This window comes from Andrographis paniculata, unplaced genomic scaffold (assembly GCF_009805555.1).
Source record: "Andrographis paniculata isolate CXL003 unplaced genomic scaffold, ASM980555v1 Contig9END, whole genome shotgun sequence".
Taxonomy (NCBI): Eukaryota; Viridiplantae; Streptophyta; class Magnoliopsida; order Lamiales; family Acanthaceae; genus Andrographis; species Andrographis paniculata.
In genome coordinates this window covers 2,450,741-2,468,446 of record NW_026137639.1, presented here as the reverse complement: position 1 = coordinate 2,468,446, position 17,706 = coordinate 2,450,741, and the positions used below count along the sequence as shown (strand labels likewise).

The 17,706-nt window shown below is 34.2% G+C and overlaps 1 protein-coding gene and 1 long non-coding RNA gene across 12 annotated transcripts; both read right to left on the bottom strand.

Annotated features, from left to right (window-relative positions):
* Positions 1–392: 392 nt before the first annotated feature.
* On the bottom strand, positions 393–12,610 carry LOC127244431 (uncharacterized). Of its 11 annotated transcripts, none has more exons than XM_051264973.1 (6): positions 12,182–12,610; positions 9,916–11,361; positions 9,736–9,824; positions 7,637–8,174; positions 7,463–7,525; positions 393–525 (listed from the first exon to the last, which is right to left on the bottom strand). In XM_051264973.1, the coding sequence occupies exons 1-2, from the start codon at positions 12,269–12,271 to the stop codon at positions 10,228–10,230; spliced, it is 1,224 nt and encodes a 407-aa protein (XP_051120930.1). In that variant the 5' UTR covers positions 12,272–12,610; the 3' UTR covers positions 393–525; positions 7,463–7,525; positions 7,637–8,174; positions 9,736–9,824; positions 9,916–10,227. The 11 variants fall into 11 exon arrangements, with proteins under 11 accessions (XP_051120930.1, XP_051120932.1, XP_051120934.1 ...); XM_051264975.1 differs by having other exon boundaries at positions 432–583; XM_051264977.1 differs by lacking the exon at positions 393–525 and adding an exon at positions 693–710.
* A 2,512-nt stretch (positions 12,611–15,122) lies between these two features.
* On the bottom strand, positions 15,123–16,797 carry LOC127244430 (uncharacterized). Its single transcript, XR_007837193.1, has 2 exons — positions 16,508–16,797; positions 15,123–15,593 (listed from the first exon to the last, which is right to left on the bottom strand). It is a non-coding gene; the product is annotated as an uncharacterized LOC127244430 (long non-coding RNA).
* Positions 16,798–17,706: the final 909 nt, after the last annotated feature.

Sequence of the window (17,706 nt, the reverse complement as noted above, 5' to 3'; positions counted from 1 at the left end):
TTGACTTCATTCAATAAGGCTTTATTAAAGGGGAAACACTTTATTATCATCTGTCAATGTTATTTTCTTTCTTTAATAAAGAAAAGTTAGGTGTGTTTACTTTGATTGACATTGTTTCTAATAAATGTACGAATTTGTTTAATTGGGGTTTGAAATTAATTGTTAATTTAAATTTTATTTTAAATCATATTGATATAATGTTTTATGAAAAAAAAATACTTTTCCGTCTCAAACAAATGTATCTTTATAAATTTTTATAATAAATTAAAAAATAATGCTCTCTTCGTTCCACCACAAATAACATCTTTTCCCTTTTTTTTTTTTTTTTTTCTCTCCACAAAAGATGAACTTTTTTTAATTTTAATAAATTCATCCATCTCAAACATGTTGAATATTAGATGCCCGATCCTTAAAGCGGAAGCGTACCTGATGAAGCCATATACAAATCTTGGGTGATTAAAGGTTTGGTCTTCCAAGATCAGAGAGCCGGCTTCTATTCTGTCCTTGACGGGTGAGGAGCAGAAACTGCAGGGAGAATTAGATCTCTTTTACGGCGTGCTGATCATGGGGACCTAACCCTAGCCTATTTATAATAGGGCAAACATAATTGCAATTACAATTATGCCCTTAATTAATATTATTAATTTGTCACGTCACCAAAATAATAATATTATACGGGTAGCTGCACTTTCATTCCATAACAATCAAACCTATCAGTCAATAATTAATTATATTAATTAGATCACTTAAATAATAAGACTGAATAAAATAATGACTTTAACAACATATTCGATACACATATTTGATCCCAAATCCAACAATCTCCCACTGGATCTAGTATGTGTCTGAATGAACATATTGTTCCTTATGAGCTCGATTTTCAGTCATTATAAAACAAGGATTGCAACAATTTGGTCCATCAATCACAACAATATAGGACTAAAGAAGCATTCGCCGTATCAACAGCTAAACTCACAGTAATCACAAATATCAGTGTAATCAAATGACATAGATCAATCATGGAACGTGCAGAGAGAAAATTACATAAGTGTGATCTAAATATGTCAATTTTCTACTGGTCCAAATTGAATGAGATCGTAAATTACTTAATCATAATGTCCAAAACATCATAACCGAAATAATGATCAAAAGAGTATAAAACAAATATCAAGTGAAGGACAAAAGAATGTAAATGCATACTCCCACTACAGTGAAGCTTCCTCAAATTGTAACACACCCATATGAGCAGTATGCTCATGGAAGACCTTAGGCGTTACACCTTTAGTTAGGGGGTCTGCTAACATAGATTTCGTCCCTAAGTGCTCGATCGAGATATGATGATCTTTCACTCTCTCCTTCACAACTAGGAACTTAATGTCAATATGTTTTGACCTGGATGAACTCCTATTGTTGTTGGAGTATTCAACGGCTGAATTGTTGTCGCAGAAAATCTTGATGGGTTTTTCAACCATCGGAATGATTCGCAGCCCAGCGACAAAGTTCTTTAGCCAAATCGCTTGTTGTGATGCCTCAAAACACGCCACGAACTCAGCTTCCATCGTGGAACTGGTAACGAGTGTCTGTTTGGCACTGCGCCAAGCGATGGCCCCACCAGCCAACATATAAACATAGCCAGATGTAGATTTCCTACTATCTTGGCATCCTGCAAAGTCGGAGTCAGAGTATCCAACGATCTCCAATTGGTCTGGCCTCCTATATGTGAGCATGTGATTACTGGTTCTCTTCAGGTATCTCATCACCCTCTTGGCTGCCTTCCAGTGATCCAATCCAGGATTACTAAGGTATCTGCCTAACACACCGACTATGTACGCAATATCTGGACGCGTACATACTTGTGCATACATGAGGCTCCCAACTGCCGAGGCATAGGGGATTTTTTCCATCTCCTCAATTTCCAGATTTGCTTTAGGGCATTGGCTGAGACTTAATTTCTCTCCTTTAGCTATAGGGGTATCTCCCGGCTTGCATTTCTGCATGCTGAATCGCTCGAGTATTTTATCAATATAGCTCTTTTGAGATAATCCGAGAATACACCGAGATCTATCACGATATATTTGGATCCCTAATACAAAAGATGCTTCACCAAGATCTTTCATTTCAAAGTTACTCGAGAGAAATTTCTTAGTTTCGTGCAACATGCTCACATTATTTGTGGCAAGTAAAATGTCATCCACATACAAAACCAAGAAAATAAACTTGCTCCCACTGAACTTATGATAAACACAGTCATCAACCACATTCATCTCAAAACCATATGAGAGAATTACTTGATGAAACTTGTGATACCATTGTCGAGACGCTTGTTTGAGCCCATAGATGGATTTTCTTAATTTACAAACCATTTGCTTTGGATCACCGATCTCAAAAGTTTCTGGTTGTACCATATAGATCGTTTCATTAATGTCACCATTCAGAAACGCCGTCTTAACATCCATTTGATGGAGCTCTAAATCAAAGTATGCCACAAGAGCCATGATTGTCCTAAAAGAGTCCTTCGAAGAAACCGGAGAGAAAGTCTCTTTATAATCAATCCCCTTTTTCTGAGTATAGCCTTTAGCTACAAGACGTGCCTTATACCTCTCCACATTACCATTTGCATCCCGTTTGGTTTTAAAAATCCATTTGCAACCTACGGGTTTTGCACCTTCTGGCAATGGGACAAGTTCCCAAACTTTATTGTCTTGCATTGACTTGTACTCATCACGCATCGCATCAATCCATTTATCTGAATAAGGACCCTTCATGGCATGATAAATATTAATTGGATCATCCTCAGTCATGCCATCATTATCCTCATTTTCTTGAAGAAATGTCACATAATCATCTGGAATGGCATTTCTCCGTTCTCTAGTGGATCTACGCAATTGCATTGGCTCTTGAACTGTATGTTCTTGAGTTTGTTGAGTTTGTTCCATAGGTATAGGTTCCTGTTCTATGCGAACGGGTTCCTCAGTCGCACTTTGAAACTCTATGGGAGCTGGAATGACTGCTAACTCATGAGGTGTTTTATCAATCACATCAGTGATTTCTTGATCCTCAAAGGTAAAGTCTAAAACTGTATTTCTCCCCCTAAACTCAACATCCTCAAAGAACTTGGCAGTAGCCGTCTCAAAAATAGTTCTTGATGTGGGATCATAAAATTTATACCCCCTTGACCGTTCCGAGTAGCCAATAAAATAACTGCTTACTGTACGAGGTGCTAGCTTTGGTTCATTTGGTCTATAGGCCTTCGCCTCAGCTGGACAACCCCACACCCTAAGATGATTTAAGCTAGGCTTGCGCCCAATCCAGAGTTCATAGGGTGTTTTGGCAGTCGCCTTAGTTGGCACTCGATTAAGGATGTAGACTGCTGTCTTTAATGCTTCTCCCCATAATGATGGTGGCAAAGTAGATTGACTAATCATACTTCGAACCATATCCTTCAATGTGCGGTTTCGTCTCTCAGCAACACCGTTCATGCTAGGTGAACCGGGCATGGTGTATTGAGGGACGATTCCACACTCCTTAAGGAAGTCAGCAAAAGGACCTGGACGTTGTTCACCCGAGCCATCATTTCTGCCATAATATTCTCCTCCACGGTCAGATCTGACAGTCTTAATGCGTTTGCTTAGTTGATTTTCAACTTCAGCCTTAAATGCTTTGAACATGTCCAGTGCCTCAGATTTTTCCTTAATAAGGTACAGATGACCATATCGAGAATAATCGTCTATGAATGACACAAAATATTGTTGACCGTTCCACGAAGGAGTGGGAAAAGGCCCACAAATGTCTGTATGTATCAATTATAAGACATCCATAGCTCGATAAGCACCTATCCTTTTAACCTTGGTTTGTTTACCCTTAATGCAATCGACACAAACGTCAAAGTCTGAAAAATTTATGGAATTAAGGATTCCATCCTTAATGAGTCTTTCAACTCTGTTTCTTGAAATATGACCTAAACGTTTGTGCCACAATAAACTAGAGTCATGAAATTTTCGCTTAGTACCTTTTGATTCCATATTAAGTGCCTCATTATAGGAAACCAAAATATCGAGCATATATAAACTGTCATTCACCATAAAAGTACCAAAACCAACCAAACATGAATTAAAAGACAACTCAACTTTATTGTTTCCAAAAGAACAATGATAACCGAATTTGTCCAAATAAGAAACAGAAACCAAATTCCGTCTAAATGACGGTATAATAAAAGTGTCTTGCAATTCAAGAAAATGTCCAGTACTCAATAACAGCTTGAAAATGCCCACGGCTTCCACCTCTACTGAGTCCCCATTTCCAAAGTAAATGCGTCTTTCAGCATCAGTTGGGTTTCGGTAGCTCAGGCAACCCCTTCTTCACGCGCCAATCGTGAAACTTAGTACAATTCTTCTTCTCATGTCCAGGTTTCTTGCAAAAAAAGCAAGTCTTTTCAGGACGAGCCCGAGGAGCTGGAGCTGGAACATGAGCCTTAGCAGTCTCAACCTTAACGGCCTTATATTTTCTCTTCTTGCCGCCTGCATCCTTTGAGGTATCCACCACATGTACCTCTTCAGTCTTATTACGCTTCATCCTTTCTTCTTCCTCAACACAGTGAGAGATGAGCTCATTAAGAGTCCACTTCTCCTTTTGACAGTTGTAACTGACTTTAAACTGATCGTATTGAGTAGGAAGTGAGAGCAAAACCAATAGGACTAACATGTCCTCTGAAAGGTCTAACTTAAGTGCTCTCAACTTAGAAGCAGTATTAGACATGTTCAGGATGTATTCCCTTATGTTTCCTTTGCCGCTATACCTCATGGTAATGAGACTCTTCAGAAAAGTACTCATTTCCGCCTTATCGCTTTTGGTAAAGCGTTTCTCAATTTCGACAAGGAAATCATTAGCAGTAATGATATCATCAGATATCGTGCCCCTAAAGATTTCTGGAATGCTTTTCTTTATGATCATTAGACTAAGGCGATCAGACCTATCCCACTTCTCAAACAACTGCTTTTCATCTGCAGTGCTTTCTTCCGTAGGAGAAGGGGGTTGGTCTATCCTTAATGCCAAGTCTAGATCCATACAGCCCAAATGAATCAATATTGATTCTTTCCAGTGCTGATAGTTGTCCCCAGACAGTATTGGGACTGAATAGTTAGAAGATACCAAAAGATTCGATCCTGAAGATAACAAGGAATTAATATACACATAAGTACTCAAGTAGCATAATGAAACTCAAAATAAAATAATGCAATCCCATCTCAAGACACTAAACGCAACATTAATGTTTAATCTTTGGATCAATGCCATTAACTGCAAGCAGTCATCTTGTTGCAATAATCATATACGGACAATAAGGTAATGTCAAACAGTAACCAATCTTTGGACTGATTTACTATTCACATAAGTTAAATCTATATAATTGTCCCATACATATTATCGCAGATGTATATTTCATTCTGTCAATTATCGACTGCCTTTGGGCCGAAGAATAATCACATGAATTAAAATAAACATATAAACACTTACGTTATCAAGAAAAAATTTCATATAAGAGAGGTTACTTTGGCAACTTCAAATACTAGATTTTCACCGTCAAAACGCAGCAAGCATTATTAATGAGTTTCCAATTCTGAAAATTGAAATATTTGCAATATAAGCAAAATTAATTTCTGAAGATGCATACATCAATTTCATAAATAATATATTCCAAAATATTGATGATATATTTATAAACAAATAAACATGAATTCATGACATGTATTCAATGCATAAATAAATCAATAAATAAATGAATTAATGAATGTCCAGACATGCATGTACGGAGGCATATTATGAGGAAACATTACAATATATATACATACATGCTTTCAATATATTCTATTCCACAAAATAAAATTAAATAAATAACCGAGATGTCTAATCAAGATTGCATGATTAATTGTGTTTGAACACGTATGCACACATACATCATATTATATATACACATGTTGCCAAATTGCAAGTCTTTATAACATGCTAAATATGAAAATTAATAATTAAATAAATATTTGTACTTTCAAGACTCATAACCATGTAAATATATAGACATAAACACGTATGCACACACAGCATGCCTTTTATGTACTTCCAACAATTAAAACCAATTTGTTGTAAGTGGAGTAGCCCTTTACCCCTTATAAAGTAGGGGAATCCTAACATTACATCCAATGTGGAATACTTGACACCCCCCTCGAGATGGTAATCTCGAAAATCCATACAGAATCAATACCAAATACGGGCAACATGGCTCTGATACCAGTTGTTGAATATTAGATGCCCGATCCTTAAAGCGGAAGCGTACCTGATGAAGCCATATACAAATCTTGGGTGATTAAAGGTTTGGTCTTCCAAGATCAGAGAGCCGGCTTCTATTCTGTCCTTGACGGGTGAGGAGCAGAAACTGCAGGGAGAATTAGATCTCTTTTACGGCGTGCTGATCATGGGGACCTAACCCTAGCCTATTTATAATAGGGCAAACATAATTGCAATTACAATTATGCCCTTAATTAATATTATTAATTTGTCACGTCACCAAAATAATAATATTATACGGGTAGCTGCACTTTCATTCCATAACAATCAAACCTATCAGTCAATAATTAATTATATTAATTAGATCACTTAAATAATAAGACTGAATAAAATAATGACTTTAACAACATATTCGATACACATATTTGATCCCAAATCCAACAAAACACACTTAATAAATATAAATCAATTTAATTAAACTTCTAATATCTTATACGTACATCCTATTCAAAATCTCTTTATTTCTTTTCTCTCCTCAATTAACAAATATTGTTATTTATTTTTAAAACTCTCTATTTTTTATAAAACAAATTTATAATAATGATATTATTTATTTATTTATATTATATAAAATTTTATTCTCTATGAAATATATTCATATTGTATATATTTTATTGAGATATAATGTTATATTCCCTCCGTCCCACATAATTTGTCCATTCCTTTTTTGGAAATATAATTATACATTTTAATCTCATTTTAAATTTTAAATTTTATAATTTTTTTAATCTTAATTAAACTATTTAGTTATCTTAATCTTAATCCACAATTATTTTTATTATACAATAATTATTTTTACTAATACATTTCTTAATTACTTATTAATCACACTTTACCTAAATTCTCGTATCTACAGTAATAGACCCATAATACATGGGACAGAAGGAATATATTTTAAATTTTTTTTTAATTATTAAATAACTAATCTATACTACCTAAATTTTCGTGCCCAAAACAAAGGGCACTATGTTTGCCGGCAGGGGAATTATTTTTTGCTTCATTCATCCCAATTAATTGGCATAAAAGAATATTCTTCATGTGTTCACAAAGAATTCTTCATTCAAAACTAAAATAACTTTGTATTTCATCATCATATATATACATATATATATAAATCAGTTCATACCTCGAGTTCTGACTAGTTTTCCCTTTCCAACTTTCCCCAAAAGCTTCGTGAAACATGCAAAAACTGAAGAACGCTTGACATTAATTATGGAAACATTACTATGATATACAAGAAACTGGTATAGTACAGATGTGTTCGACCCAACCCCAGAACCAAAAAGTGATTTTGGCATACCTTCATAGATTAAACAAGAAATATGAAACCACACTGGCACTTAACAAGTCGGATGGCGGCCAAAATGCATCTTGAGTAATCCAGTAAATGAACAAGAAATGGTTGAACATATGGATGTCACAGAACTGCCCTTCTCCAGTGTGCTTTGTATCTTATAGTCCACAAATTTCAGATACATCATGCACTGATGAATATGTGGGATGCAGACTAGAAATGAAAAGTTCATCTATAAACGAGAGCTCGATGGTCCCTCTATTTCCAGCCGGGAATATAGTGAACACTTCCAAGGTACAACAGTCACAAAACCAAGACAGGATTGGGTTCCTTTAAGGTTTTGATTTGAGTTTTGAGTTTGGATTTTGGTTTAAATAGTGATTTGATATGATAAAATTTAGGTTCCAAATTAATGGTATCATTAATTGAACCCCTACCTGCTTTCTCGCCATTGTAGGTTCTAAACTAACAACACCGCAACCTTGGTTGCCACTTCACTACAGCTCTGTGAAATGGCAAAGATCCCAACTGAATCCAGTCCAGGCTGTTCAGAAAGCAAAAGATTCAAGGAAAAATTTTAATCTTTTGTATTTCAATATGAAATTATAATCATTTCCTAGTCTTTAGATTACAGGCAGAATATTTTTATTTTTTAAAGCATCAATAGGATTGTAATTCTAGTTAATTATGTTAAAATTCTGATTTCAATATTAGGCACATACTTAATTTCATTCTATCAATAGAGTACTATATGTATTTAACAACAAAAACAGATAATGATTTTATAACATGGTACCAAAATTAAGATTATCTGAGTTCTCCAAAATTTCTTCTAAGTTTCACCTGAAAACGCTTATGTACATCCCAAATTAGAACAATATTTAACTGCCAATGTGTTACTACTAAGTGACTCCTGAGTCCTGACCTAGGGCATAAAGTAGAGGATTAGTGTGTTGATCCCATTCAGTGTATTTTTACAGCTATAACATTATATGTACAAGCAATCATGCAGTCATGGATCATGTGATTTTTAGCGATTGTATCTCTTCAGCTTTTCTCATGTTAACTTCTAATATATCGAGAATTTAGGCTTTGTTCTTTCTATTGTTTTTTTCTGCACGTTTTCCCCAAAAAAATTAATATGCTACGCTACTCACATTCATTATTTATATATTCCCTACACAATTCCTTATACCTCACATAAAAAAATTTCCTTTTCAACAATCTCACAAAACAACCACACCCTTGGTAAGTTTCCTGTAGATTGATATCAGTCCTTTCGACAACATTTACTAAACTTAGGTGATGTTGTTATTGCTTATTCCAGCGACACTGCCATCAGAATCATCCTTAAGCAAGTCAAGAACTATTTTCTCAAGAATGCTGGCACTACTAGTTAGATGTTGGCCTTTTCCAACAATTTAGGTTGTTCTAGTATGAGTCCTATATTGTGTTATTTAAGTTGATAAGTGTCATCTTGCTCCCCATATGCATACTAGTATGTTAGAATCTAATTCGAATTGAGTATCCCCTAAATCAATTTTATTCCCATGTGTATCACTGTATTCTCACTATATGCAAGGCCTAGGAGGATTTGGTCAAGGAAATGCATATGCATATCTTACGCTCTATTTACATACACTTTTGGAACTTTTTAACACTTTCATCAACAAAATATTTTTAAGAAACATCACATTAACTACTTTGTTTCCTTTTGCAATACATCGCATTAATACCCAACTGTTTACTATTCTTAAATTTTTCCCCAAAATTTTCAAAACTTCTATCCAAATGAAATATCTTGCAGGTCTATAATAGTACCGATCATTTAGCACTTTAGTCTGCTAGGTTGGTATAAGCAGACAGGAACAATATATAGACATGAGCCTTAATCCCAAGGCTCATACACATAAACTAGACTTAAAAAAAGCACTCATCAAATCGTGGTATCCTAACCTAACATCTTGAGCCAAATGATAGACCACTTCTTAGTTAATGTAATGGGAAACAGATTATGGCTTCCAACTTCAAATTCCAATTTTACTGCTCTTACGAATAAAAATCAACAGCTGAAATAGGAAAAAATCAAATAAATAAACACTTACTGAAATTTATAAGAGTCAAACCTTCATCCACAGCATCTGAACCCAATCAACAGCAGTTCCTGTAGCTTTGAAAGGAACTCTGCCACTGCCTACCATACAGTTAAAACTCACAGTTAGTATGACCCAATAAGTCTACATACACAACAATACACGGAAAATCAGAAAGATCAGATGATGTACTCAGAAAGGTTGTTAGTATCCCTGAGAGAATGCTGAGTGGTAGTGACAGCTGACTTACAACTTCTATCTGCAGTAGGCACAGGTGCCTAAAGAAATCCCACAAGAGAGACATTTCAACAATGCTTTAAACACATGACATTTGGATGGTCCAGAAGATCCTTACTTTGCAGCTCCCGGTTCTTGTACCTTTTGTATTGAAAATCCACAGGAATGAAAGAAAACTTGATCCCCACTAACACGATAAGCCTCGCCACTTTATGGCCACCATGCAATACACTGCATCACAACAATTTGCTCTATTCTAGAATTCCTTCAGAAAGGGAACCTGCCACGGAAGCTCCTCTTTGATGTCTCTGCCAATCTTCTAACACATTTTGCATTTACATAGACTGTGTTCAACTCTTTGGCCACATCCTTGGGGTGACAACTAATATACATAGATACAAACCGCTTCTCAGTCATCCTCAATGCTGTTAACAGCTCAGGTCCCTTCATCCGAGGAGCGAGTCCCATATCCTCTATTTTACATGCTACAAGAAACCGTGGTTTCAAAACTGTCTCCAAATTGAAGTAAAGCAGATATGGGTTACTAAGTACCACACAAGCTTGTAGTCTCAGTGTGCCCATTATAAACGTCATGTTCCTCTGAATTTTATCAATGGATAGCGTTAACACCATCGGAGAACGCCCAACCAGACCAAATATATCATCCTCTGACAGCCCATATTTCTCTAAATTCATCACTTTTTCTTGAATGGTCTTTTTGCGTGATATGGCAAACAAAGAAACTACATGCTTGTACATCTTTGACTCCTTTGGGACCCCCGTTTTGCGGATGCAATCAATCTTCTCATCATCCAGATTAGTTCTTGGAATCAAAGTGGGGCGTGATAGAAGCATGGCAATCAAGTCACTTTTGCAAAGACCCAGTGTTTCATATATAGCAATGACAGGTTTCACTTTATTGTGAATATCATATGTGAGTAGAGAAGGATTCCTCACCAAAGCCTTGATTAACACTTCCCTTGAACCAAAGAGGTCTTCAAAATATTTGATGCGCTCTTCTAAACCAATGTTGATTCTACAGTTGAGAAAGCGGGGTCGGCAATGTACCATTTTCACGAGGTCCGCAGATTTAATCCCCAAATTAGAAAGTATTTCAAGCTTGGACTGAAGAATCTGAAACTCTGCCTTGCGTAAAGATGGACGTCGCTCAAATATTTTGGATATATCATTCTCACTACAACCCCAATTTCTTAAAATGTCAGTCGAGTCTTTCACCTTGTCTGTATTACAATTTAATTCCTTCTGTTCATGTATAACTTGACAAGATGTTGTGTAAAACACACTAGATTTTACTAGATAAGAAGAGGAAGGAAGAGGTGCTACTGGTAGCTTGAAAAGATTAGTAGCAATGTCCTCAGTTTTCTGAACATGATGTAGGCCCTGGAAACAGGGAAAACGGATTTATTTTGTTAATAGAGTTCTACGTAATAAACACCCAAGAATGTTGAGACAGAACAAACAGCTATGGGAATGCAGCAGCTAAGGAAAATGACTGACACACCAGGTAATCATAACATTAATCTATATCATATATACATGGAACATTCTTCCTACGTTGTAACTTTTGGAGAAAAATAGGATGCAACAATCACAAAAGGCTTCACTAAGCATCATACTAGGATGCTAAGGGTCTATAAATAATCGAACACATAAGAATATAGTCACGTCGAATCATACTGTTATATGTTGCACTGACTTGACATTGAGCAAAAGTTATCGGTGTCCAAGTATGGTGGCAGCCAAATTGAGCTGCTTGTCTTCTAACCAAAATACAAATGATCATCAACAGCCATCATCAATACAAATCATTTTCCAGCTTCAACTAACTTTCAATTTTGGCGACGGGATGAAAGCCTCTCTTCTTCACATTGCATACATAAACAACAGAGACTTCAAGTCGCCCGTTAAACAAAAAGATGAAAATTCCAGCAATCAAAGGGAGTCAATCCATAGCGTTGGCAATGAAATACGCATTGTGGTTAGATAGAAGAAAACAGAGAGAAAAAATGTTTAATTTCAGTTATAAATTCATAGTATGCCCAGCCAAATTGTGAGATCTTCAATAATACATAGACAACACATTAAACCAATTAATCGAAACAAAAACAGTAGAAACTAAATAACAACTCTAACTAACTGTAAAAGAATGACATACGGAGGGACAGGGAAAGAGGCGCAGTGGAAGTTGAAGAGAACTCACCGAGAGTAGACAAGTGAAAATGTAGGGGCTGAGGGTCAGACAGCGGGCGCCGCGGGTACAAAGGAGTTGAGGCCGCCTCATGTCATTCATCTCCTCACCTCTCCTAACCTGTCAATTAAAACACCAGGATGGGGTGGGGTTTCGACTAGGATGAACTTTGGGGTAGGGTTTCGGTTAGGAGGAAGAGAGAAAGAAATGCAGAAACACGGATAGTAGTGTGCGACGCGCGACTGCGAGGTGAGGAAGGCGGCCGGCGACTAGCGGCGATCTGCGAGGTCGAGATGCGGGAGGGAGGGAGAGCGGCGGCGATTTGCCAGTTATAGGTGGGGGAGGGCGGCTTTGAGATTGAGATTGAGATTTGAGAAGGATATGTTGAAGAGGTTTTTAAAAGTAGAATCTGTAGTAGTAGTAGTAGTTCTGAATACTACAAAATTCTACGATTTGTGTTGTGTTGTTTGTTCGAAGGACTTTGACGTTTTTTTTTTTTTTTTTTTTAACAGTTAGCTGATTTAATTAAGTGTTATCTTTTAGTGGCTTTGGATCATTTGTTCGGAAGCGAACGCTGTCATTCTTGTCTACACGATAGAAAGGCTACGCCTGGCATCACCGTCATTACAAAATTAATTTAGACTAGAGAAATTGATTTGTCAATTCTTTTCTCCGTCCTCGTTGCTTCTTCTTCCCGTTGTCATTGTCGTCCATTGTCGCTGGCGGTTGCCCATCCATTGTTGTCTATTATTCTCACAATAACAAAAAAAAATTTGTTTTTCTGTTGTCATCATCTCTTCTTCACTCTCTTTGTAGTCACGGAAAAGGTACATGTTATGTGGGTTTTTTTTTTTTTTTTAAGGACACTTAGAAAGATAAACGAGGCTCATGCTACGGAGATTGAGATGACTTACTTCAAAACTCTCTCATGATCTTATGATTAAAGAAGCCGGAGGCCGAGATAGCCTAGGATTTATTAAGCAAGATTATAAGAATTATTTACACTCAAAGAGAACAAAGTATATGAAAGTTGGTGATACCAGTGGAGAGCTTGAGTATTTGCAGAAGATGCAAAGTAAAGACTCGAATTCTTCGTATTCTATTCAAGTTGGCGAAGATGACATGATAACTAATATCTTTTGGACAGACAACAGAATAAAAGCAGATTATGTTGATTTTGAAGATGTTGTGAGTTTCGACACCACGTATAGAAAGAATAGAGAAAGTCGTCATTTTGCCTTTTTTGTTGGTGTCAATTATCATAAACAAACAATAATATTTAGTGTTTCACTTTTATACGATGAGACAATTCTATCATTTGAATGGTTGTTTGATACATTCGCAAGCACCATGGGTGGAAAAAAAAACCTATTACTATTCTGACGTATTAAGATCACGGTGAATGCATTGGCGGGAAGATAGCCCGAAACTTGTCACAGGTTATGTATTTGGCATATTTATCAAAATGATGCAATACATTTGAGTGGGGGTTTTTGAAAAGTACAAAGATTTTGCACATATTTTGGGAGATGTATTTATGATTGTGAAAATGAGAGTGAGTATTTGTACAAATGGAATGACATATTGGTGGCGTATGACATTATGGAGAACGAATGGTTGAAGAGGTTGTTTAGACTAGAAGAGAAATGGGCATTGGTATATGAATGTCAATTCTTCTATTCTCATATACAACGTAGTGAAAGTATTAATTGTGTCATTAAAGGGTATGTGAGTTCTAAGAATCCTTTTTGAGTATTTTTTGAATGGTTAAAAAATTTAATTAAGAATTGGAGTGACTGTGGGGAAACAAGGCAACATACACGTGAAGAGGAAAGACCAAAACAATGATTTGTTTCGGTAAAAGACCAAAAAGTGAATTGAAAAAAAATTCTAAGAAAAACAAAATAAACAGAAATACAATTAAATGCATTTTTAGTTTAATAAAAAAGTATATTAATTTTATTGCTTTGTTAATTACTTTTTTTATTGTAAATAATATAATTTTATTATTTCTTTCACAGCTATCCACAAATAAAACATATGTTGAGGGACCTGACAATGCATTGGGGCAAGATCAAACAGCTTCACAACATGTTTAATTATTTATTTTTACTTTACCTTATATTTTTATAGTTGTACTTTATTTCTAATCATATTTTTAACTATAGATTGAGAAACTTCATTCAATCGCAAACATAAATTCTCAATGCTCCGGTGACCCGACTTATGCTCTAAATTTTACCGAATTACTTGAGGTATTTTTTATATTACATCTCGTGGTCTAATGAAATAATTTTTTGTATTTTCACTCGAGTACTAACACTTACATCTATACAGGTTCAATCATCCCGTAGTTTTGAGTTTTTTCCATGTAATCCACTTGGAATTGCTAATGTTTCGGGAGAACACAATTATCTAATTTGGAGTGATGGACATGCATTTGAAATAATGTCTTTTGTAGTAGCATTAAAATTATTGGGTGATTTGTATATTTTGGTAAGTACTTATGTCAGTTAATATTTTTGTCTTAACTTCGTGTACCATGATTTGTGGACCTTGGGGTGATATGTAGTTTGGTAGTAATTTGCAATTTAATGGAAACCGCGTACTTTGCATCTAAAATATAATATTTGCATTTGCCTTGTAGATGTGGATTTAGTTTAAGAGAGGCCAACAAGATTATCTCATAATTTTCATTTACAGTTTCAGTTCCAGGATCATCATCATCCCATCCTCTCAAACTCATTTCAATTGTTGATTAATCATGATATGAAGTGTTGAAAATATATATGGCAGAATGTGTAGTGTTGCAGTAGATAAGATCATTTTTTGCATTTGTATCAAATATGTTACTTCAACAATTAATCAATTGCATTTGTTTCCTCTTAGATTGAACTTGCTTATTTATTTAGCAATTATGTGATATTGTAGATATTTAAAAACAAGAGAGAACTTCAACAATATTTTCATTCCAATAAAATAACAAATGCCGAAAACAATTTGAACCAACTTCTATTGCATTAATAATTTCTCATAATTGTGAGTCTACTTCAATTTCATAATCTTTACAACAATCTAGTCTAAACCTGTAACAAAAACATAACAAAGAACCACTTCTGCACATTTATACAAAGACATAGTTTTTTCACGACAATACTTTAAGGGAGATCTCAATTATTCTCATGGAATTATGCGTGTTCACACAATCGACTTGAAGATGGATTTTGCACCAATCTTTGGCAGTGGTGATCACTGATGAGCATAGCTTCAAATCCAATATCCTTCACGTCTTACCGTATTGTTTTGTATGCCAAGATGTTAGGATTATAAATGACATCGGCTTCCACTGTTGCTAAGGCCACTTCTACTCGTCATACCCCATGGAGACTTTAGAGACTGGATCCAATGTGCAAGTCATTTCATTCTGAACATGTTTTAAAAAGAAAAGAAACTGCAGTCATACATCATCATAAGAAATATTTACAGCAGCTTATAAATATTATAGTTATCTAACCAAGTAACTTCCTAAAATAATTCATGTTGCAAAATTTCTAGTAAAAAATTGGATGAACATCAGATAATTTTGTTCCACAATAAAGCAAATTTCATTCCAAACTACTATATATCACCCCCAATATCCGCAAACTAACCGTATACGAAGTTAAAACAAAAATATTAATGGGTAAAAGTATTTACCAAAAAATACAAATCACTCAATAATCATGATGCTAATACATACAGTAGATAATATTCCAAGGGTTTGTTCGAATTTTACCAAAATTCTACTATTCATCCAAAAATTTTCTCCTAAAAACATCAAATCCAACGTATATTTTTCATTTTTTATATTACACTAAAAATCAATTTTACATTCAAAATATTACATCAACACCTATTTATATTACATCATACAACTATTCAAATTCAAAATTTTTACTATTCAAATCCCAACTCAAAATCCAAACCCCCCAAACAAACACACCCCAAATGTATTTCCATCATTCCAAATAGCTACCAAAACTTGAAAAAAAATCTCCATGTAACAACACCCATTAAAATTTACAACAACAAAACTTGAAATTAATCCAACAAAATTATATTGAAAAAAAAAAAAAAAACCCAAAATATCACTATCCACCTAGGAAGAGAGCTGAATGAGCAAAGACGGGCTGTGGACAGAATATATATATATATATAACAACAAGCTAGAAAATTAGAACAAAGAACAATAAATATAATAAGACTCCGGAAAATTAGAACAAAAAAATTCTAAAATCTTACTGAACTTGTTTTTTTCTTCAAACACTAACAACCCAATTTCTAACAAATAAAGTGTACCAGTAGAAGAGAAACCAGTGACGATAAAAAGAAGCCCTAAATCAACAAAGGTGGAGAGGAAAAAGGACGACGACGGCGGCGGTGACGGACTGAACGGCGGGCGGCGAACGGCGATCACGGATGGCGATGCTCTAGTGAACAGAGGGAACGGTGGAAGAATAGCTATTTAGAGGAAATTAGAATAATGTGGATTTGGGGTCAATATGTAAAGTTTTAAAAGTTTTTTAAAATTTTTAGAAAAATAAATTAAAAAAAAATAATAAAATTAAAAGACATGCGCTTCTCCTTCCTAGTGGTAGATAGGGGCGACAACGTTTGCTTTTGGACAGGCTATCCGAAGCCCCTTTTAGTTTGATTAGTTTAATTAGATATTTGACTAGTTAATTCGCAAACTGATTAGTATTGGCTCTTCTTCTTCATAGATAAAATATAACTATATTGTATTTTTAAAATATTCAATTATATTATTTCAAGGTTCGAATTTTTTATAATTTTTATTATTGATTATAGAAAATTATAAAAATATTATTAATATATTTATTTTAGTATTTTAAGTTATTTTTATGAAAAAATATATTCTCTTCGTCCCATAAGTAAATATTCATTTGTTTTTTATACGTAATTTTAGAAATATTAGTATTATATTGGAATATTAGTAGGAATAAAGTAGAAATGACTAAAATAATATTATTAGTATGTGTGATATAAAGGTAATGACATTTGTGTAATATATTGTAAGTTGCAAGGGTATTTGTAATGTTAGGTAGATAGTACAGTTACTAAAAAAAGGAAATTGATACTTTGTTATGGGACGAACTAAAATGAAAAAAATGGATACTTTGTTATGGGACGGAGGGAGTATATATTTTTACAGAAAAATATAAAATAAATGTTTTATTAAAAAAATATAAACTATAAAAAAAATCAAATTTCTAATATATGTATTTTCATTATATTAATTATTAATTAATTTATTACTACAATTTTTGATAAATTTATTTTATTTTATTTTTTAATATAAAATATATAATAAATTAATAGTATTTATATCTTTTCTTAATTTAATAAATTAAAATATTATATATAAAATAATTAATAATTTTAATTACTTAAAAATTTAAAATTTAAAATTATAATTTATTATAAAAAATAAAAAATAAAAATATATATGTAAAGAAAATAATTAATACTAGTATTTA

Bases quoted from the DNA above. Each gene is read 5' to 3' on its own strand.
- LOC127244431 (XM_051264973.1), bottom strand. From the start codon at position 12,271: ATGAATGACATGAGGCGGCCTCAACTCCTTTGTACCCGCGGCGCCCGC. The intron at 11,362-12,181 runs GTGAGTTCTCTT...CCCTGTTTCCAG, and splicing joins TTTTCACTTGTCTACTCTCG to GGCCTACATCATGTTCAGAA.